The sequence below is a fragment of the Capra hircus genome, chromosome 1 (assembly GCF_001704415.2).
Source record: "Capra hircus breed San Clemente chromosome 1, ASM170441v1, whole genome shotgun sequence".
NCBI lineage: Eukaryota > Metazoa > Chordata > Mammalia > Artiodactyla > Bovidae > Capra > Capra hircus.
In genome coordinates, this window is record NC_030808.1 from 64,370,717 (window position 1) to 64,395,842 (window position 25,126).

Below are 25,126 nucleotides of genomic sequence, written 5' to 3' on the forward strand. Positions count from 1 at the left end.
GACAGTGAGTATATTTTAAATGAAAAAATTCTGTGTTACATCTATTAATCAATCACTATTGTAAGCTTACTTCTGATTACTAAAAAGAAAATCATCCACGTCTTTTTTGATTTCTCACTGACTAAAAGTCACCATCCATGTTGGTACTAAGACACATAATAGCTTACTCTGCCAGGGAACCCTAACTCACAGAATCAAAGAGTTAGAAAAATAAGGATAAGAATTCATTTTAAGAACCTACATTAAAATCAAGACTTAACCTGCCTTTTAAAAAAGTACCCATTATTATTTCTAATCCTTGAGAGATTCCTGATGAGAAAAGCCTTGGTTCTGTAATATACAGATAAAGGTTAAGAAAATTATGTGGGTCAAATCCCAGCATACCCAAAGTCCAGATTTCTGACCGTAAGACAGGGTGTGGTAGCATGCAACTTTCAAAAATTATAGGCCAAACTAGAAAAAGGTTTTCTGAATTATCTTTGTGTCTAAAGAAAAGGAAAACAATAACTACTGTCACTTGGCTTTTAATAATGAAGTTTCTGCTGCTTTTCATTCCATACCAAATTGTTTAGCACTCGAAATCTTGGGTTCTGTGGGGTTTTGTCAATATTTATTCTTGTAAAAATACTTTTCAAACCCCACTCCTAAACTTCAGCTTAGTTATCAATAAATCATTCAAGAAACTGAGAGTCTAAATATATACCACAAGCAAAACCTATACCACACAGCTACCTACTTTGTTTTTATCATTACATTTCAAGAATGAATAACTCAGCTTTTCAAAAAAGTTTTCCCCCCGAGTTCTATCGACCTGCCCTGAAATTTTGGGAAAAAAAAATTAAGTACATACCCGCACTCCTGAGGTGAAATGTCCTGTTCCTGACGAATCCTAAAGATGAGAATGCAGTGAAATAATCCAAACAGGGGAAGTCAATCCAAAAGAGAATAGTCCAGCAAGGAAAAATATATCCAATGTTATAAGAAATCCATGGTGTGGAGGGGGGGACATAGAAAATGTTTATACAGTTATAAACTTTAAACATCAGTCTGCACAGTAGCAAGTCCAAGTTTTAAAAATTATTTCACCACAGTGTATGCAAAAAAAATTTGATTGCGCAATGGTGAGGCACAGTAAAGAAATTAAATTTTAATTTAATTATGTTCCAATGCCAGTGCATTTATTAAAAAAATACAAAACCAAAAAAAGTTAAAATCAAAATGAAATCTAGAAGTAAAATTCCCAAAGTAAAGTGTTTGGTCTTCTACGACCTGGATTCATTGTCCATTGACATGGCTGGGAGGGGGCGTATCAGCCTGCTTGTCAAGATGTGAGTTCCCAATATGCTAATATTTCTCTATTAATGAATTCCAGTAACACAGTATAAACATTTTTGCTAAATTATTAGTGATGAGAGGAAAGTGATAAATTTATTTAATTTATAGATTTCAAGCCAGATATTTTAAATTTGTGTGAGCTAAGAAGGATCAGGCCACCGCGGATTATTCTCCATTTTGGATTGACTTCCCTGATAAAAGATATTTACTGACATTCTCATTATCTTAGGACTCTTCAAGAAACTGACATATCACCTCAGAAGTGCGGGTATAAACTTACTTTTTCTACTGTGGGCTTTGCCCCCTCATACCCGTTCCTTTTTGGAAAAACTCACTGAAAAAAATTCTGTACCTCTGAGCACTATAAATTCAACACAGTTCCATCTGCAAATATGCCCAATTCACCCACCAAAAGCTAAACAAAAATATATACAATGAACAATACAACTAAGGGACAGTCACAGTTATAGGTGACATGCATAGTAAGTAATGTAAACCAACACCTAGGCACAACGGAGCCAAATATGCAAAAGGGAGGTAGCAGGGTCTATTATGTCTAGGTATTGAGAACAAAAAATGGCAGAACTCACCAGTAGCTGTGAATTCCCTTGGCTATTCTAAGAGAATTTAACATTCTTTTAGGATAGTTTCCAGTGGGGGAATTAAATATTTTGCAAAAATAAATAATCCGCGGATTACTTTTAGTCTGCAGACTAAAATTTAGTTCACGGATTAAAATCCGGCCCATCAGGATAAAAATCTCTCATGAACTTAAAACACAACCAGGTGGACAAAAATAGAAAACCAGACTAAAAAAAAATGAGAGCACAAAGTAAGACTCAACTGGGCCAACTAACAATTAGTGCGCAGACTAAATATGGCCAGCCAAGAATGTTAGCAAGGCCATGAAGAGCCAGCCCAAAACACTCCCTGTAAAAACTAAAACCAGAAGTAAATAAATAAAACAAAACAGAACAAAGCAAAAAATAAAGAAATAAACAAAAGGAAGAAAGAAAACAAAAGAGAAAAGAAAAACTGAAAAGAACCAAAACACTGACATGAACTTTTAGGTGATTCAACTTCTACCTCACCTGTGCAGCAACTCATTTTCTTAAATTGAAACAAACTCTTATCACAAATACTAGTCTAGAGAAGAAACTAGGAGGAAAAAAAAAATTTTTCCCCAAAAATAAAGTCTCTGTGGTACTGAACAAATGCAAATGAGTTCTTAACAGAAGAATTATTCAAAATAAATTTGCATTTGGATAACTCAGAAAGGACACAGGCCATTTTCTCCTTCACATGTCCTATAATAGACTTTGCCATCAAACATCAAATTTCAACCTGGAGCTAACTGTCATGACTGAATCTTAAGCCCCTTAAAATTACCATTTATATACCACATCAAGGCTTATGGTTGATTCTCATAGCATCAGCTCTCAACAATTCCACTATATTAAACAGACAACCAGAGCAATGTAAAAATGCCTATGGGGCAATGATAATTAATCTAAGTAGAATGGAGAACAAGTACTGTGCCTTGTTCAGTAGCTCAAACAGCTATTCCTCTTCAAGTTTTCATCGTGATAAATGTTCAGTACAGACACTGTTCGCTGGTCATACACAAAATACACAAGCATTCAATGTTAAAAACCGATAAACCATGAACATTTCTGAAGAGCAACCCCAGTACATAAAATTATTTGCAATTTGTAAGGCTATATGCAGGACTAAAAGTGAGACAATGTCATGGATTTGCTGGCTAGTTAATTAACTGAGTTAATTAACTAAGAAAAGAGTTTAAGTCTACTGAAGTGCTCATGTATAGCACATAATTCATAAGAAACACAAACACCCTTTCCTTAGCCACAATTCAATAAATTTTAGCTTCACTAATTAAAATACACATAAGAAATATAATGTTGGTATCAGCATTAAACTATGCCACAAATTCCTCCCTCTAATCTCATTTGCTCATAAAATACTACAGAAGTGTGATTTACCAAATGTCTACTTATCTAACTTAATCTTTCATTGTTCATAAAATGGTTACTATAGTCAGGTTGATCTTCATAAGAATATAGAAATATTTCCTTTTCATCCATACCTCCTTATCTTAAGGGATAGTCCCCTAAGCTACAATTCCTAACTTTAGCAGCACCTAAGCAAACCCAAGGGCTTCCCAGGTGTAAAGAATCTACCTGTTAATGCAGGAGACACAAGAGACGTGGGTTTGATCCCTGAGTCGGGAAGATCCCATAGAGCAGGAAATGGTAACCCACTCCAGTATCCTCGCCTGGAAAATTCCATGGACAGAGGAGCCTGGTGGGCTCTAGTCCATGGGGTTACAGAGACTCCGACATGATTAAGCAACTGAGCACACATGCACACAAGCAAATCTAGACTGTCTGTCAACAGGACCCACCCTCATCCACCAGTCCTATCACCTTTAAAGGAGGCCCCTTTTCTCCTCCACCACCCACACTGAAGATCCTCCCTATGATACCTATAGTACGTGAAACACCTTGGAACACCAACCGCACATAATCAAGGATATGGTTATTATTCAGTACTTGCTTCAAGTGACTCAGATATATATCACCCTTAAGCGTTTCAAAGATAGAGACTAAATATTTCAGGTGTGTGTTTTTTTTTTTTTTGTATCCTTTATGGTGTCTAGCACAGCACTGATACACAGGAGGTAGGTGTTTTAAAGAACAAATGTTAAGTCACAAATTTTTTCCTTCTTTTTTAATTCACCCTCAACCCTATCCTCTGCTCCCCACAAGTGATCCATTCTTTCTTTTTTACCTTATTCTTCTCACATATGGATTCACCACCTTAGCAGTTGGATTTTAATGTGCAATAGTTTCCAAAGAAGTAGGGTAAAGCCAGTATATAAACAGAAAAGTGAGGAGGTCTATTCACATAGCAAAATAGTTGTTAGAGAAGAAGTGATTATTCTAGCACTAATGAAGATGGAGGTAGAAAATTCAGTAGGGAACACAGTGCATTTATGAGACAAGTGATAATGTACTAGTTGAGATCAGTAGGCAGATGGGTTGAATAGTAATATTGAAATTGATTACCTGAACAGCAGACAACACAGACAAATGACAAACTTAGGAACCAACAGAAATCCCCAACATAGTTTCATGCTTCCTGGAATACATGAGCAAAACAAGGCAGAAAGGCCAGAAAAGGTAGAGTGGATCAGCAAAGCAACAACAAAATGTTTGACAGGGATTTTTGCTTTGTGCTAAGACCTTTTGAGAAGGCAATGGCACCCAACTCCAGTACTCTTGCCTGGAAAATCCCATGGATGGAGGAGCCCGGTGGGCTATAGTCCATGGGGTTGCTAAGAGTCAGAAACGACTGAGCGACTTCCCTTTCACTTTACACTTTCATGCACTGGAGAAGGAAATGGCAACCCACTCCAGTATTCTTGCCTGGAGAATCCCAGGGACAGGGGAGCCTGGTGGGCTGCCATCTATGGGGTCACACAGAATTGGACACGACTGAAGCGACTTAGCAGCAGCAGCAGCAAGACCCTTTGAACGTATTTTTGGTAATGGGTGAAACTAGTTAAAACAGGTAAGTTTACCAAATGAAAATTCATCTTCTAGTCAAAGACTCAGGAAAAAACATTATGAAGAAAGTCATTTAAAAAAATTATAGTGCACCTTTTGGTTTAGCTTTAAGTATAGCGAATAATACATGTAATAACTAATTCAGCTAGTCTGATTCCTTTGATGGCAGAAATGACCTCAATTTTTTGCTTACTCTGTTAGCTAGTTAGAAACACTAGTATTCACTAATTTCACAGCATGTGGACTGTGTTCTAAGAAATCAAGTATGTAAGGATTGATTTTTGTGGATAATGGTTTCTGGGATACTTAAATCAATGATCTAAGGTCCCTACATATCCTACGGACAATTAGCTATTAATCATGTATACCCAAGTCTCAGCCACAAACATTTTGAGGTAACATATTCATTTTGCTATTAACAAAAGAGAAATGAGAAGCTGCTATGGTACATATACGGTATGACTTAGAAGGTACTACAGGAGTTATATGGTGGGAATAATCACATAAGAGCCTGGATAATTAGATGTTTCGTGGGAGAAGGGGATCTGAAGTCTTGACAAAGGTCAAGACTTAGTAAGCAAAGAGAAAGAACAACACTCTAAGTGTTCACTAGTAAGAGGTAGAAATGAATGTGGCTTTTCCGGGGAACAATCAGGAGAACAGTTTGATCAGATCAAGAAATTCAGCATGACTGCATGATCCCTTCAAAGTGAGCAGGACAACACTCTCACATGTAGCTAAGTTATTAAACAGTACTCAGTCAGTCGAAAGAAACCAAGGCCCTTGGGATTCTAACCTACTTCCTCTACTAACTAGATATGAATTTCATTACTCTGAAAGAATATACAGACATCTGTGTTACCTAACTCAGGGGTCCCCAACCTCCAAGATGTAATGCCTGATGATCTGAGGTGGAGCTGATGTAATAATAGAAATAAACTGCACAGTAAATGTAATGCGTCTGAATCATCCTGAAACCATTCCACCCCTGGTCCATGGTCTTCTCTGAAACCGGTCCCACGTGCCAAAACAGCTGGGTACTGCTGATCTAACTGACCTCACAGGATTATTTAATACTGGAATAATATATGGGACTATCTGCTTTAACAAAAAGTTAGCACAATCAGATACTCAAAATAGGGAATAAATATATACAACCATTACAATGTTAACTTTATTAGAAATCCTTAATCTATCCTAACCGAACACTAAACTTTTAAATTCACTGCCTAATTACATGCATTTAAGGGTGAGGGAGCTGGAGAACTTGGGAAAGATTAGGTTTAACTGACTAAATGCCTCAGGAAAGGTTAAGAGCAGGACAAAGAACTAAATCTCTTGTTTTTCTGGAAAGAGAAGCAGAAATAATGGGAAGACAGTGACTGGATAATCATCCGAACTGGGACAGTGAAGAGTGTGAAGAACATGCCATTAATAATCATACTGGGCAAACATAAATTGGGACATATAAGTACTCTTCTCATTATATGTATGGCATATAAAATTTTTCCTATAGGCAATGAGGAATCAGAAAATTTCAAACAGGAGAGACAGTATCACATGTGCTTTAAGGAAGATGACTTTGACAGCAGTGAGGATGTGAAAGATATAAAGGAGGGAAATCAGGAGGTAGGAGGTTGTTTCAGCAGTTCTATGATACGATGTTGGGCTAAAGTCAGGGCAGTGGAGATAGAGAAGATAAATCCTCTATCTGCATATTTATTTTCAAAAGAACCTGAAGAAAAGACACAACAGCTAACTGCTTTCCTACAAAAGCAAAAAATAACATGAGGGACAAAGAATGGGAGCAATGCTTATACTAGATCCTTACTTCATACCTAAATAGACTGTCATTTACCCAAATCTCCATGTACCAAATGCAGAATCTCGGCCTCTTCTCTTCTTCCAACCAACCTCCACCTCTATGTAATTCTCAATTTGCTTTCGCTTATCATTTCCTTTTGTGTCCCATCTGGCTTTTATTCTTTTAACTGTATAACATACACCAAAAAGCAAGTATTTATCTTCCCCACCATCACTCTCAATACTGGTCCTCTTTTCAAAACATTAGTATATATATATATTTCCTTTCCAACTTAAGCCACAAATGCTTATTCAATGAATTAGGTTGTTCTGGCTATCAGGGAATAGTCAAGAGTATCTTACTGGATTTCTGAATTCTCAAGATTCCTGCAATATATCACACTAGGATTATTTCATTGTTTTGTTCTTCTGTTTGCTATCTTTCTTATACATCTGAATACCCTCACTCAGTGCTTCCAAGGAAGACATATTCTCCCTTTAACTTTTTGTCTGCCTACTTTTTTTGAGAACAGGAGCTCCCAGTTCTGAGGATATAGCTGTACTACACTATAACATGGTAGAAAAAAAAAAAAGGGTTTCAGCAAATGGGGCTAAAGTAGGTTTTAACAGAAGACTTCGATAAAGGCAAAGCAGATTTTGTTTCCAGACTCCCGTTTACCTGCCTTCCAAAGGCAAAAAGCTTTTTCCTTTGGAGAACAACATTATGTACATTAAAAAAAAAAAAAAAAAACCTCCACTGGCTGCCTAGCATAAAAGAGTATTTCTCAAGCTGACATTCACTATCACAAAGGAGGGGAGAGTTTCCTCTAGAAATTTAAAATTTTGCATTCTTATTTTGACAATAATCTACTCTTAATAATCAATGTAAATATATTCTGGATCATCTGCAAGACAGAGTACTGCCACGGAATTTCTATGTCTGAATTTGGTTTTGTGTTTACAACCACAGTAACAGCAACCTAATGGTGTGCACTAATGAGAAATTAATGTAAGTGTCCTATTATATAATAAATGCATTTGTACCAAGTGAGAACCAAATTATGGCACATATATGAGTGAAGAATTCACAAGAGTTTGAAGACACAAAATAGGTGGGAGAATTGAATTATTATTCTATATATGGTACAAGAATGGAAGCCTAAATAAAACAAAAGGGCTTTGTGTATATTATTCAAGTTGGAAAAGCATCAGTGTTGGGCTACAGAAACATCTGGAATTCACAAGGGTAAAAGATGTAAAGCATGCAAATGCACCATTAATCTTCTATTGCTCGCATGGCAATTATAATGAATCATTCCTCACATTCCATCCTGGCTAATACTTGAAGAGATACAGTCAAGGGGAAAAAGTACAGAATATGACACACACTAATACTGGTGGCAATCTTGATTTAAAAGAAAAACGAGGACAAGGACTACTAAATAAGATCTCATGACCTCATTTCAGCATTGTATTGCTTAGAAACTCTATACACAGGATGAACACTTAGAACAGATTTGACCAAAAAGAATTTTACTTTTCTTTCTACCTTAACATGCTTTTTAAAAAAAAAATATGGAAATGCAGAACAAAGAAAATAAAATCACCTATACTCTTCTTATTCAAACTACCATCAGCATTTTGGAATACTTCCCTGTATTAATCCAATACACAGAATTCTCTTTGCTTCTTGTTCTTTAACATGGCTGAAATCATAGTATACTACAAATCACTTATTACACTGTAACTTGGAATGACTTTGTGGATTCAAACTGCAGCTCGATTCTAAATCCAAATAGGGCACCTACGATTCTCTGAGTTTAGTGAGAGAATCTAAATATCTTCTGACTCAGATTCAAAATAAACTTTAAATACCAAGACCAAAGGATGACTTATCTCAGAACATTTAGTGTTTACTGAAAACTTAAAAAGAGGGCAGGGGAGAGAGCAATATCTTGGTCAGTGAAAGCTACAACTTATAATTCTGGCAGTAAAATTATTACTGAGGTCTTTGTTTTTAAATAATGAATAATTGGTAATAAGAGGATTTTCTGAAGTGAAGAGATGTGAAGATATTTGACAACTTGAAGTAAAGAAACTTGAATAATACAACTTAGCAAGAGACCTACTTTGAATCTGGAAATGTAAATTATTTCACTTAAATTACTTTACCTCTTATTATAAAAGATATATAACCAATTAAATGAACTTGTTAATGTTCAAAACAAACTGTTCTATGTACAGTTTTAAATATACAAGATCTCTGATTGAAATATGTATTAAAAAGTTGAATATGTCTAACCCACAAAATATATAATGAAATATAAGAATAAACTGGGAAGGGGGATATATAGATGGCACATAACTAGAAGGTTAAAAAACTTGGTATAAATACACACACACACACACACACACACACACACAACACACACAAAGAAGAAGCTTAATCCTGACTTTGTCAGTCACATATGGAAACATGGATAAATCATTTGGCATGTTTAGCTAGAGTTTCAGAATCTATAAAACAAAAGAGTCACTCTAGCTATAAGCCTTATTGAGATTTTTTCCCCCTCTGCATACAATCTCACAAATCAGACATGAAAAAAACTTTTTAATAAAATCTCTCTACAATCATTTCAATTAACTATCAAAACAAAAGCTAAAGTCTTCTCATAAGTTAGTACTTATGCTCTTAGAATGGGCTCCAACTAAAAGTTGAAGTTAGGCTTTTCCAATGGCTAGTGACATCCTGTGAGTATTATCAACTGCTTTCAATGTATACTATTCATGAGACCAAATCTTCATTTTACTATTGCTCCCAAAACACCAACAGGAAAGTAAACAAGAGAAGAACACAAAATATAATCTATATATTAGTAGTTTAAAAAGAATAAAAATATATGTGATACTAAATGCTATATGATACTGAATGTATGTAAGTACCCCTAACTATGTAAAGAAATTACCTCTGAATTTTAAAGAGTAAAAATTTATATATAAGATCCTGCACTTAACGAAATTCCTTATTTGAATACCATGCATATGTACTGTCCTCATCCTACAAATAAAAACCCAGACTGGAAACTTTCTACAGGAAATCAGTGGGAATAAAGCTATTTACAGTCAGTGAAACACTGATGTATAATTATCCAATTATTTTTACATGCAGAAGTCCTGTTGTACTTTGTATTCTGATAGCCACCTAGTCTCAAAATAGTTTAGTTCAAGAACAATGAGAAATCCAACTCCTAATTAACTACTGGTTAATGTATTTTTTAAAAAACTCTTTTTGACTCACCTTAGTCCAAGGATGTGCCTTAATTTGAGGGAATTTGAATTCTGTGTAGTTTGGGTTCATTTCTCTAATTTGCTCCCTTGTTGGTGTCCCCAGGACCTAGATAAAGAAAGAAAGAAATTGCCGTAATTTTCTATATACTTATAAATATAGTCTTTATGTTTTAATGTACTGGTTTCACTGGAAAAAGGAATTCCAAAGTTATAAAATATGTAACTCATTAAACAGAGCAGACTTTATAAAAAACTTCAATTTCTGACTAGAGGACCCAAGCTATAGGTAGTATACAGACTGTTATGGTAACAGTCATCAAGTTTGTATAAGAAAGGTCACTCAAAAATATTCAACTAAAAATCAGGCATCTTCGTTCTGTCTAGAAAAACAATCTATTGTGATGGCATCTGAAGTGAGAGTATCTTTTATTCATTTATTCATCAGTAAAGTAAGACAAAGGTTTTATTATCAAAAAGCTAATTAGGAGAACCTTAGTCAAACATGGTCATCAATAATTCCATTCAATCACTGAATATTAAGTGAATGTCCCCGTGTACTAGGAACTATATGAAGAATACTAAGAACAAGAGAGATTCTAACTATGAGAAACTTACATATTTGTGTGCAAAAAAGTATAATACAAGATGAAATTATATTGAGCACTTCATTACCTCCAGAGCTGTATTAGGCATCAAAAGAAGGAAAGTATACGGATTTGACTGCATAAGACAGATGATGGGAAGAGACATTAAGTACTAAAATGAGTACTTTGAAGAAAAATGACACTTATTATGTATCTTTATAACTCTAGCACCCAATAAAAAACAAGTCTGTTGAAATAAAATGTTAATCCATTTAATTCAAGGACAGTTGCACAGAGGAGCAGAATGTAAAGTACTTGACCAGTGGTGAACAAACAGGGCAAACGAAGGAGTTCAGGTGTTTGTTGTTATTGTTTCTAATTCTCTAGACTTCATTAAAACTTTCAAACTTAGGCAAATTTTTTAAAGCTTTATTCTTCAAGACACTCATATGAAAACAAAACGTAAGCTAGACTGAGTAGGTACTGTATAATTTAATTCATATAGAATTCTAGAACATCTTCTGCCTACAGTGACAGAAGATTCATGGTTGTGAGGAGCTGGAACAAAGTATTACAAAGAGGTACTAGGAAATTATTAGGGGTAATAAATATAATACAACTTCCTTTCCTTCCTGTAGTAGAATTCCAGCTTTACAGAGAAACAAAGAGTACTGAGAAGGAAAATCTCTGGTCTTTGTAACTGTAGCTATCAGATATTTGTAAATTGGACTCTTGATGAAGGGTGTGTATGTGTACATGTATGGGAAAAAGGGGAAAGACTGAAAAAGAAGAGAGAGTGAACTTATTGATAATTCTGCCTTCCAAATCCAACTCCACTGGATTTTTTTAAATGCTAAAGAAAAACAACAGCAATGTTAAAAAATGAGTATTTAAAATGCATACTTTTAGTGATGCTACAATCCACTAATTTCATTTTAAGACATATACTCTAATCTAGAGAAACTCTTTATAATGTATATTAGTCTGTAATAGGGGCCTCCCTGATGGCTCAAGCAGTAAAGAATCTGCCTGCAATGAAGGAGACATAGGAAACGTGGGTTTGATTCCTGGGTCGGGAAGATTCCCTGGAGGAGGGCTTGGCAACCCACTCTAGTATTCTTCCCAGGAAAACACCATGGATAGAGGAGCCCCGTGGCTAAGGTCCACGGGGTCACAAAGTGTAGGACACAACTGAAGCGACTGAGCACACACACAGTCTGTGATAATACAGCACTGCAGGCAAAAGCAAAAATCCAAAAGTGGAATTAATAAATAAAGTGTGGCATAGTCATACAATGATATACTAACTGGCAACGAAAATAAATGAACTAGAGCAACACATACCTTATTGGATGAATTTCACACAGTGGTGAATTTTCACTCAATAATAGCTTTATGTAAAGTTTAAAAACTGGAAACACTAAACTATGTTTTAATTTACATGAAAGTGAAAGGGAAGTGAAGTGAAAGTTGCTCAGCCATGTTTGACTCTTTGCGAATCCATGAATTCCATACAGTCCATGGAATTCTCCAGGCCAGAACACTGGAGAAGGTAGCCGTTCCCTTCTCCAGGGGATCTTCCCAACCCAGGGATCAGACCCAGATCTCCCACACTGCAGGCAGATTCTTTAACCAGCTGAGCCACTAGGGAAGCCCAAGAATACTGCAGTGGGTAGCTTATCCCTTCTCCAGGAGATCTTCCCAACCCAGGAATTGAACTGGGGTTCCCTGCATTGCAGGTGGATTCTTTACCAGCTGAGTTACCAGGGAATCCTTTAGTTTACATAGTTAAACTAAATCAAAAGCATGGGAATATTCACTAGAAAAATCAAGTATAGATTATTTAGCTTACTAGAAATAATAGAGGAGGAGGGACTATGACTGGGGTGGGCATAAGTAGTTCTCTAATTCTAATTCTTAGTATGAGTGGTACTTACATGGATAGTCATTTTATTATTATGCTTTAAACTTAATACATTTTTATATATTTTTGTATTATGATATATTTCACAATAAATAATAATGACACTTAAAAAATGCCCACTCTCAAATCAGTATTTTTTGTGCAGTCTCCCCTTATTTATTCAGCACTTTGTTAGCACAAGGCACAGTCCTAACTCCCTACAAGCTGGAAGAAATGCCAAAAGAAATGAGGGGTTGTATATAGACCATCAGTAAATCCATCTTTTTACTGTATGAATATAGACCATATGAATTTATCGGCTATTTGGCTGACTTTTCCATATTGCATAATGGAAAATGTATAATACTTTATAATGAAAAAGGCAGGATGCTCCTTGAAGTGAATGTTTCAATTCGTATATGCTTTTTATTATAACCTAAGAATATTCCTGGTGGAAGTAAATCTGTGAAATACACAACAAACATGTGTGAGAAACACATGACATGAACACAAGGTTTGCTTAAATAAACATATGTTACAATAACTTATTTTATGTGAAAGCAAGAAAGTATTATATGTGTGCATATGTGAAGTCACTCCCATATTCTCCCTAAACTGTCTCACAGCCACTTAGATCTAAACATTCATCCCAAATTTTATATGTGAAAAATTTCACATATGAAAAAGCTGCATCTTTTTTAAAACAGTGAAAATGTCCTCCCTTTATACTACCAATTCTCTAATATTTTTCAATACTACATTTGTTTCATCACATTTCCACTCCTCCATGCATATATCAATCCACTTTATTTTCTGATGCATCTGAATATCAGTTGCAGACATTTAATTATGTTAGTATATATATAATTAACTAAGGTTCAGTATTTCTGACCTTTTCATCTAAGCATTTTTTATATACCTAGAATTCTCACTCAATATATACCAGTGCATGGATGTGGAAAAAATCTTTTATCACAATGGGAGATTATCTGCTTAGATGAATAGTTATGATACAAAAAAGATTCTTAATTATACTTCTGATTGGTGGTCAGAGTTTGTGTTCTTTATCTTTAAACTGTGGATATTTGTGACTTTTAAGAAACTTAATTACTATTAATATCTAGTAAATGGAATCATTGATATATTCACTACCAATTACTTAAAAGCAATTAACCAAATAAACTAGCATATCACCACAAAATGGCAAAGGGTATCTTATTATTGTTACAGCCACATGACCTTGAATCACCAGAGCTATTAGATGGACAAAGTGAAATTCCAATGTAGCTATCTGTTTTATGTTTAATTTCTCCTGTCAAATATACAACTATTGTAATAATTTTTCTATTCTTTTTCTTGTCATCTTGAAAAACACATTCTCCCCAGGCTAGCTAACAGAGATGAAAAGTAGATGGGAGATCCAGGGATTAGCCAACTTTTTTTAAGGTCCAGAAAGTAAATACCTTAGGCTTTGTGGGCGAGAGAGCCTCTATTACTAGTCAGTTCCACTACTGTAGCACATGTGATTATTTCACATATAGAATTTTGATTGGAATGTTAAATGGCAGGAAGTCCTATGGATGTGCACATTGTAAGTAATGTATTGCCTAGAATTTTTAAACTCAAGGCCTAAGTTGTAGAACATCCTTGTTATAGAATTACTTTGTGTATAAATACTGTGCTAACTAACAGCCTTACATAATAAAGTATAATTCTGTATAAGTTGGCATTAGTAGCTCAATAAATCTGGAATATCATGCAAGAGTTTGCATTATTTAAAAAAAAGACATCTCTTTTTAGTAATTGCTAAGTAACTGATATTAGAATTACTCTCTACAGTAAAACAATTAGAAAACTGACTGACAAAATATTCTTTAAAGGAGAAGGTAAATATGATTCAAAAAGAAGGGAGTAGGGAACTGGTCAACAAATATAGGTACAAAAATGACAGAGGGCAGAATTGACAAATGAGGGCATAAAACAGCTATTATAATGAGGAGACAAACAGAGGATTAAAAAAGAAATACAGTAACTGCACAGTTGAAAAGTAGGATATGTGAAGTTAAAATTTTCCTGGAGGTCTAACAACAGATGAGACATCACAGAAGATAATCAGTGAACTTAAAAAACAAAACAAAACAACAGAAACAATCAAAGCTGAAGCATGGAGGTACAACAAGCTAGAAAAACATAGGTACATGTGACTGGAGTCTAAGAAGGGGCTTGGGGGAACAGATGTCAAAAAAATATTTGAAGAAATAGTGGCCAGCATTTTCCCAAATTTGATGAAAATGCCATGAAATCCAAACAGTATAAAAGCCACTGATAAAGGGAAAGTTTTTACCAAAGCAAAGAGATACATTTTATACAGTCAACAATAATACCAGCCAACTTATCAGAAACAATGCAAGCCAGAAGAAAATACAGACCTCTCTCAAAAAAAAAAAAGAAAGAAAGAAAGACAGAAATGAGAAACTGGAAACCAAGAAATTCCATATCCAGTAAAAATATCCTTCAAAAGAATGACGGGAACAGAACCAAGATGTCTTGATTTCCAGTTCTCTCCATCAATCAAACCACATAATAAAACTCAGGGCTACTTCTCTCCTTGAAACAGTGAAAAAAATAAAACAAGACATTATTAAGCGAACAAAAGCTAAGAGAGTTTGTCTCCAGATTTTCACTACAAGAAAATACTTCAGGATGAAAGAAAACGAATGGTCATTCCTATCTACACTAAGGAATAAAGACCACCAAAAATTATAAATATGGACTATATGTATGACATTTCCCTTTTGCTTTTATTTTTTTGAGTTGGTCACTACTGTATTCATTTGTTTTTTATTTTTAATTGAAGGATAATTGCTTTACAGTATTGCATTGGTTTCTACCAAACATCATCATGAATCTCCCCCTTGCTTTTAAACTGGTTTAGAAGAAAACAGTGTTTAAAGCAAAATAAAGTATTATAGAAGTAAAATGTATGACAACAAGAGCACAATGGACAGGAAGGGGAAATGGAAATACGCTATTGTAAGGTTCTTACTTTATATGCAAAGTGGTATATTTGTATACTGTGGTATATTTGTATACTGTGGTATATTTGTAGACTGTATCTGATAGAGTAGGATGCCTATGTTCAATCTTAGAACAAATTTTAAAAAATGTAACATGGCAATCAATATAGCTTAAAAAGCCAACAGGGAAAATGAAAAACACTCATTATAAGCTACAAGATAGCAGTAAAAAGGGAGAGGAAGAAACAAACAACAAAAAGAAAACTATTACCAAGGTGGAATATTTAAACCCAACCATATTAATAATTACACTGAATGTAAATGGTCCAAACACTCCAATTAAAGGCAAAAATTATCAGATTCAATGCAATATCAGAAAACTGTAGACTTCAGTACAAGGAAATTAAACAAAAATAAAAAGGGACATTTCCTAATGATAAAAGCAAGTTTAAGACTAAATTTAAAATTATTATAAATACTGTATGTTGATGAAAATGTAAAACACTGAAACTCTCATACACTGCTGGTGGAAGTGCAGAACAGTGAAACTGCTCTGGAAAACAGTTTGATGATTTCTTACAAAGTTTACACACATTTATCATACGACAGCAATTTCAGTCCTGTTCTTTATTGAAGAGAAATGTAAACACAGGTTTGTTTAAACAAAAAGAGAAGCTTTACTCATAACAGCCAAAACAGAAACAAGTCAAACACTAATCCACAGGTAAATGGATAAACAACTCTTAGAATAGGTAATACCAAGATGGATAAATCACAAAAACATGATGTTGAACTAAAAAAGCCAGATACAAAACACACACACACACACACACACACACACACACACACGATTCCATTCATATGAAATTCTAGAACAGGAAAAACTAACCTGCAGTGACAGAAAGCAGACTAATGGTAACCTGAAACAAAAGATGTGAGACTGCAAGAGTACACAAACAGGGTGATCAACTGTCCCAGCTTACCTGGGACTATCCTGGCAGATCCTTCAGTCTTGGGCAACCTGAGACATTTGGTTACCCTAGGCTGTACACAAGAACATGTTTGGGGATGACGGAAATGTTCTAAATCTTGACCAGGATAGTAGATATATTTGTCAAAACTCATTAAACTGTACACTTAAAATTGTTATATTTTATTGTATGTAAACTACGTCACTATGAAATTAATTAAAAAAGTAAAAAACAGACCATTATGTAATTCGTGATGCCATTACTATACTAAATACAACCATGTTTATCTTTCTTCTGTTGCTATTTTAAGCCTAGCATTAAAAGTATCAGAGTCTGCCAAACCTTAAAATCAGAATTATTTTATATACAGTACACACAGTCTTTAAGAAAGCAAAGATGTGAGTTAAGATGCAAAGGAATGTAAGGATGCAAAGGTAAGACATAATTGAAAGGCATTAAAAAATTTTTTTCAGTCTAAGTCACTCCACTCAATAAAAATATTTACTGAATGCCCTTGCTCAAGGAACTATAGGGCAGAAAGACTTGTACATTATAGTTAGTTATTCAGTCATATCTGACTCTTTGCGACCCCATGGACTGTAGCCCTCCAGGCTCCTCTATCCATAGAATTCTCCAGGCAAGAATACCCACTGGAGTGGGTAGCCATTCCCTTCTTCAAGGCCTCTTCCCAACCCAGGGACTGAATCTGCATCTCCTGCATTGCAGGCAGATTCTTTACCACCTGAGCCAACAGGGAACCCCTGTACATTATAAATCAACTTCAAATAGCCAAGATCAGTACAACAAAATAAGCACAGACATCTATGAGGTGAAAGTGCTACAATGAACTGGAGTAAGGAAAAGTTTCAGGAAAGGATGCTGGAAAGAGAGACAAGAGCTAATTTTACTAAAGCAATCTAGGAAGCAAATGAATCAGATGCACGTTCTATGCACTCTAGATATGAGGTAGGAAATAGCATGATTTGGGTAACTGTATCAGTTGAGTGTTGACAGAGAATAAGGATTAAATAATGGATGAATGGCAACATTAAAGTCTTAAAGGTTAACAAGTGAAAGATTATGAAGAGCAAAGATTCTGAATGCATCATAATCTGCAATCAATAATCACTACAACAAAAAACAAGTCAACTATCCCATTTCTACTTCTGAGTATATCTTCCATATATTAAGCTTCTACTAGGTTCAGAGTATATTTCTACTTGATTTATTTCAGCTGATTTATATTTGGAAACCCTGAAATCATATACTTAAAACGTTTCCATTTTACAGATTAAAAAAAAAAATGAATGTTTGACATGGACCTTAACACTTCAGACACAAAACAAGTCTCAGGGTTCCCTCAAATTTTAAGAGTTGGAAGCTTAGTTTTTCCCCAGAAACTTTTAAGACTAAAGGTACATTTAAAAAATAATTATTATTTCTGGACTTTCTAAACACTGAGTGCCCACAACTTAAAGGAAATGAAACTGCACATAATAGTTTTATGTACTTTTCTATAATTATGGTATCTCTTACATAGTAAAAGGAGGGGGATGTTCAAAATAATCACACTATTGGAAAGAGTATGTACTCTGAGTTATCTGCTAATTAGAATAGGATCTTTCCATTTATTGAAAAAAAGCATTTTTTAAGTCTACTATCCTAGAACGTCAAGGGGGATAGGTGGTGCAAAGACTCAAAGATCAGAGATTAGCCTGTCACAACCCTTTGGGAAGTTGCTCATCTTTTATGATTAAATCAATTATTCCAGTCCCATCACATTTGTTGTACCATTTTTTTTCATTCATTTAGCTTCAAGTTTATCTAGACACCAATAAATATCAAGTGATGAATTACGATTCATGTCTTCAAAGAAATAAAGCCAAGAATCATCTGACAAAAGCTCTGAAATACACTTCTTTCACAGCTTTGCGTTTTAATAGCCCAACACCAGAGGTCGCCAAACTTCAGCAATAGAACTACATGTGTGGCCTTTAAAACAAACGTGAAGCCAAAGAAATTCTATTAGAAATCTTTGTTACTCCTCTGCTTAAAATCCTTCAGTGGCTTCCAAGTGCTTACAGGCTAAAGTGTTCTGGCCACTGCCCACAGCTCCAGCCTCCTGGTAAACTTATACACTATCCCCACCATTCAGAACTTTAGGCCCGAACCATAAAGTAACACACATTAGACCTGACTTCACTAAGCATCCTTGTCCAAATTAGCATGTACGCCCTCCATTCCCTTCCTTTCTCTCAATGGTGAGTATCTTTGCATGTTTCAAGATTCAGCTCAAGAACTTCCTCTTAAATGAAATCTTTCCAGATAGGATTCTCTTCGAATAGCATACTTCTGCCTCTGTACTCTGATCGGACTTCTGGGGTCAGACCTGCCTTACCTCCCCTCAATAAGTCTCTGAACTCCTTGAGGGCAAATAGGCCCAAATGGTTCACTAAATCAACATGCTGTTAACGTGATGTACCCTGAAAGACTGAAAGGATACATGGCCATAATGAATTAAATCAAAGCTTTTAAAATAAGCAGATAAAAAATTGTATAACAGAGGCAAGAGGGATTTTTGCATAAAAGAAATATTTATTCAAATTGGATAAATGTCAGGTTGACTGTCTATATCGTAAATGTGACAATGTGAAAATCAAAAAACATGTCACTGAGCTACTCTATTTCAAAATATCAGTACTCTACTGACATTCCTGGAATCACCACATTTTCACTTCCAAAGGACTGATATGATATATTATGCTCTCTGGTATATCCCTACAAGTTACAGGTTTTAAACTTTTTAAATACACTATAGGTAGGTAGCTAAAATCCATCAAAACAAGACAAGTGAAGTCGCTCAGTCGTGTCCGACTCCTCGCAACCCATGGACTGTAGCCTACCAGGTCCTCCAACCCATGGGATTTTCCAGGCTAGAGTACTGGAGTTGGTTGCCATTTCCTTCTCCAGGGGATCTTCCCAACCTAGGAATCGAACCCAGGTCTCCCACATTGCAGGCAGACGCTTACATGCAGATTTTATACAGTTTCTATCGACCTCTCCTATAATAAATGAGTGAGATTTTGGTATAAGGATTTTTTTGTGAGGTTTGCAATGTTTCTTTCTCAGGGTTTTCCTCTGATTTCCAAAAGGCAAGGAACCCCCCCAACGCATCCCCAAAGCTATAGCAGCAGCAGTAGCACAATCATTAAAATCCCATTAGGAATATCAGTGAAGAAAAGAACATCAAGCTGTCATGTTATTTTGAATACAACAAAAGTATCTGAATAAATTATTCAAAAGTATTTGAATAAATACTTTTGGCTAAAGTATTTATTCAACCGAAACTAGTACAGGAGGGTCCCTTTGTGTGTCCACGATTTACTCTATTTACCCCCGTGCCACCTGTCACTTAACTGGATCTGAGTGCTTTGCAAAGCTATGGTCAGTTTACTGCCTTTCTTAAAATATGGTGGAAACAGCAACACACCCTTATCGGAAGTTCTGCAGGTAGATGTCTTCAAGTTTGTCTTAAAAAACAAAGCTTTGAGATTTACACCCCTCTACAGAACTTCCTTCTTTTTTAGTATATTCAGTGCTGTACAACCATCAACTGCTATCTGATTTCAAAACATGTTCATCATCCCCAAATTAAACCCTGAACCCATGAGCAGTCACTTCCATTTCTACTCTCCCCAATTATTGACGACCATTAATCTACTTTCTGTCTCTACAGATGTGCTTATTCTGGACATTTCATATAAATGGAATCACATTAACATGTGTTCTTTTGTGTTTGATATTTTCTGTGATAGTGTCTGTATTTGACACTTTTCATTCATCAGCTGATGGACAATTGAAATGTTTATACTTTTTTGGCTATAAATAATACTGCACAAACCTTTATGTACAAGTTTTTTTGCAGCTAAATGTTTTCAAATTCCTATGAAGGGAATTGCTGGGTTGTGTGGTAACCCTATTATTTTGAGTAAGTGCAAAACCATTTTTTGTTTATACCATTTTACAATCCCTCGGGCAATGTATCAAAGTTTCAACTTCTCCACATCCTTTGGCAAGGGTTCCCAGCTGGCTCAGAGGGTAAAGATTCCGCCTGCAACGTAGGAGACGCAGATTGAATCCCTGGGTTGGGAAGATCCACTGGAGGAGGGCATGGCAACCCACTCCAGTAATCTTGCCTAGAGAATCCCATGACAGAGAAGCCTGGTAGGCTACAGCCCATAAGGTTGCAAAGAGTCAGACACAGCTGAAAAACTAAGCACGCACAGTACCAATACCAGTCATTATGGGTCTTTCCAATACCAGTCATTGTGGGTCTGTATCTTGGCCACCCTAATAAATATGACCTAGTACTCACTGTGGATCTGACTTGCGTTTCCCTAATGACCAACAACGTTGAGCATCTTTTTGTGTGTGTCCTCACTGGTCACCTGTATGTCTTCTTTCGAGAAATGTTAATTCGGATCTTTTGCCCATTTTTCTCTTGGGCTGTCTTTTTATGGCTGAGTTGTAAGGGTTTCTTATCCTAGATACAAAGTCCTTATCAACAACATTCTGTGTATTGTCTTTTAATTTTCTGGATGGTAGCCTTTGGGAAACAAATTTTTAAATTTTGATGGAGTTCAATATGTACATTTTTTCTATTGTCACTTGTGCTTTTGGTTTTGTATCTAAAAAAAAAAAAATCATTTACACTTATGTTTCTTTCTAAGAGTTTTACAATCTTGGCTCTAGGCCTATACATTTTGAGTCAATTTGTGTACATGGTGTGAGATGTAGGGGTCCAACTTCATTCTTTTGCATATGGATATCCAGCTGCCCAAATATTATTTGTTAAAAAACTACTGTTTCCCCATTGAACTGCCCTGGAACCCTTGTCAAAGGTCATCTGACCATAAACATAAAGATTTATTTCTAGACATTCAATTGTACTGCATTGACCTACATGCCTATACTCATGTCGGGACTAAACATTCTTACCCCCCTTTCTTGAGGTTTAACTGACAAAACTGTAAGACGTACTAAATGAACACAGTGGTGATTTTATATACATACACATTGTGAAAGTATACTTATCATCTAGTTAATTAACATATTCATCACCTCACACTTTTCTTTCTTCTCTTCCTTCTTCTGGTGAGAACATTTAGGTCAATAGTGTTATCAACTATAACCACCATGTTTTACATCAGATTCTCAGACCTCATTCATCTTAGAAAATCTGTCCTCTTTACCAACCTCTCCTCATTTCCTCCACTCCCTAAACCCCAGGGACAGCCACTTTTCTACTCTCTATGATTGACTTTTTTCCTTTTCCTTTTAGAATCTACATACAGGTGGATGCCATGGAGTAGCTGTCTTTCTCTGTCTGGCTTATTTCATTTAGTATAATGCCCTAAGGTCCATCCATCCATGTTATCAAAAATGGCAGAATTTCCTTCCTTCTAGTGGCTTAATAATATTCCACTGTAGATGCACTATCTTGATTACTGCAGCTATAAAATGAGTTTCAAAAGTGGGAAGTATGACTTTTCTTCCCTAATGAAATTTTATATTTGGCAACAAGTACTTTCCTTCCCCCAAAAAGGTGATTACTGTTTCGATTATGCAAATTATTCACCATAAAGTAAAACAAAGTCATTCTTGGTTAATACATATTCATGGTGGTCATTTTTTTTCCCCCTAGGTGAATGACAGCTATAGTTGTATGTTCAAGGTAATGGTACAGAACAAAAAGAGGGGTGGCAGATGGGATGAGAATCCCTTGGGTTAAAAAAAAAAACAAACACCTCACTATATTTTCCAAACTTGTAAAAAAAAAAAAATCACACTCCCGTTTGAGACACGTAAACATTTTATACACACATCCCCCAGCTCTTGCTTCCTCTGAGAATCATTAACACTATAGTTCTTAGTGTTATAGCTTTTGTGGTGGTGCAGCACCACAAGCCAAGATTTTCTTTGTGTTTTCCTTCTATTATACTTATCAATAAAACAATAAGAATTATGTTTTTTAAATATGAAATATCAATCAGTATGCTTTTAACAAAATAAATGCCCCTTTACAAGAGTCCAGTGTTTCTTTATATTGAACCCTGAAAATAAACAAATATACAGAGGAACTCAAATTGCCACCATGGAGAAGAATCTACAGTTGGTAAGTAAAGTGTATTATACTCCTCAAAGAGTAATTTTGTGGATGGTCTTCTGACTCAGGTTCTAAAATCTAACTATTAACACAACAGTTTTGAGGTGACAATGTCATGAAACTTAGGTTTATGAGAAAAAAGTTTCTTTGAATAAATAAAACATATTCTGGCAACTTAGTAAATCATTTTATACACTTATTTTGGGTAAATTAATTTCGAATGAATGTCATTATTCTCAAGTCAAAAGCTAACTAGATCACATTGCCATGACACCACTTTTTCATACCTGGGCACACTTACATAGAAGCATATAGCGATTTAACCAAGTATGAGTAAGTTACTACAGAGTCAGTAAAGTTTCATAGTAGCAACATAAAACTGATGTTTCTTCTGGCCTATATACAACATATTAATGTAAAGATGCAGTTGAGAAACTTTACAATAAAATGATTTTTCTAACACTCATTTACTTATTTTTAAAATGTTGACATTATGTGTGTAATATTTATACTGCAGGCAGTTACTATAAACTGTAACCATTATCCTTTGCACTAGTATAGGGATATTTAATCTAGATATTCGAGATGAGCTTCAGGAAGTCCAAGGTTCACCTAATATCATATGCCAAATTTTGGCATATATGTTTTTCTGGGGGAGAGTCCATTGCTATGAAAGATTTTCAAAGAGGTCCATGATGCAAAAGTGACTAAAAGTCGCTGCTCTAGTCAGTAATAAACACAGAAAAATGTAAACAATAAAACAAGAATGAAAAAAGCAATAAAATATTTTTATATATATTGCATTTTATATATTACAAGTAAAAATCTGTACCATGTGGTGTGCTTACTAGTTCTGGGGAGTGGAAAAGGGAGAGAGAACTAAGTTTAATATGTTGTCCCTGTAGTCTGTTAACAAGAAGAGCTCTATGACAACAAAAGAAATACCCTCAGGTAACATATGCTGCTGCTACTGCTGCTCCAAATACATGTTAGCAAAGATACATCATGGATCCATCAAAAAACTTGGGAAGAAAAGTATTTTATACTTATTAAATTCTCATTAAATTAGTCTCTTAGACCTCTGTCTGAAAGACTATTTGATGGTGAAAATGTCAAGCCAGGAGACAGGGCATACAAAGGTGCTAAACAATCCATAATATGGAGATAACAGAAAGCTAGTGTTTGCAAAGCAAAGATGATGAAGATAACGCTGAGCTGTACTTGAAAGCAAAGGAATCCACTTTTACAACCTTGACTAATTTAGATGAAGTACAATTAAACTTAATCCAAAGACATCACAAACTGATTTAGTATATTCATTACAATAGGATTAAGGAGCATTTTCCTTTATTTTGTGGTCACACTTGAAAAACACTAAATTAAGTGGGTTCTAGATAATAAGCTGACATTAAGTATCATATTGTTTCTCCTAGAGCTACAAAATTCCATGAATAGAGGACACCAACTTAGCTAAAGATGAAGCAGACAGGATTTTCCTACCACCCAACCCTTCCCAGATATGGCAGTCATAATATTCATCTTCATCATCATCATCACCTTGCTAGGATTAAATGGTTAAATGTGGTAATATGTGTAAAGTGCTGAGGTCAGTGCCTGGTGCAGAGGAAGTTCTCACTGAGTCGCAGCTTTTATGATTAGCAGTATTTTACCAATATTTCAAAATGCAGACTTCTGAGGGGGCAGATAATCACTAATCTATTTGTCTAAATTATCCTGCAAAGCCCCTGGTGGCTCAGACAGTAAAGAATCTGCCTGCAATGCAGAAGACCTGAGTTTGATCCCTGGGTTGGGAAGGTTCCTTGGAGAAGGCAATGGCAACCCACTCCAATATTCTTGCCTGGAGAATTCCATGGACAGAGGAGCCTGGCAGGCTATACCCCATGGGGTTGCAAAGAGTCACACAGGACTGAGTGACTAACACATACTGCAAAGAGCCATCAGTCAAATCGAAAGACCAGGAAAACAATGATTTAGATATTTGTAATAAAATGCAGCCCTCTTAACTCTGTAACTGTATTTATTTGTTTACTAACAAAAGATTCTGGCATAAAACAAATGAAAACATCTATTTTCTTCAGTTCCTGGGATTACAAAAAGATGATTTTTTTTAATCAGTATCACAGAACAGTAAAAAATGAACCCCCCCGAATCTCTTTTAAAAATAATTTTATTTTATTTGTTTTTGGCTGTGCTTGGTCTTCATTGCTACATGCAGGCTATTCTAGTTGCAGTGCATGGGCTTCTCACTGTGGTGCTTCTTCTGCTGCAAAGCATCGGCTCTAGGGTGCATGGGCTCAGTAGTTGTAGAGCACAGGCTTAGTTGCCCTATGGCGTGTGGAATCTTCCCAGATCAGGGATTGAACCTAATCCCCTGCACTGGCAGGTAAGACTCTTAACCACTGAACCACCAGGGAAGTCCCTCTCTCTCTTTAATCTCACTCTCCACTG

General features: G+C 35.5%; 1 protein-coding gene across 5 annotated transcripts in view; it reads right to left on the minus strand.

Annotated features, from left to right (window-relative positions):
* GSK3B (glycogen synthase kinase 3 beta) overlaps positions 1 to 25,126 on the minus strand; it is a 217,461-nt gene that overhangs the window by 36,145 nt on the left and 156,190 nt on the right. For 4 of the 5 annotated variants that reach the window (XM_018043204.1, XM_018043122.1, XM_018043043.1 and 1 more), the window contains exons 8-9: positions 10,027 to 10,122; positions 851 to 889 (exon numbers count right to left, since the gene is read on the minus strand). In XM_018043204.1, coding sequence (XP_017898693.1) covers positions 851 to 889; positions 10,027 to 10,122 — 135 coding nt within the window. The remainder of the gene's footprint in view (positions 1 to 850; positions 890 to 10,026; positions 10,123 to 25,126) is intronic. The other variant, XM_018042977.1, reaches the window with a different exon arrangement.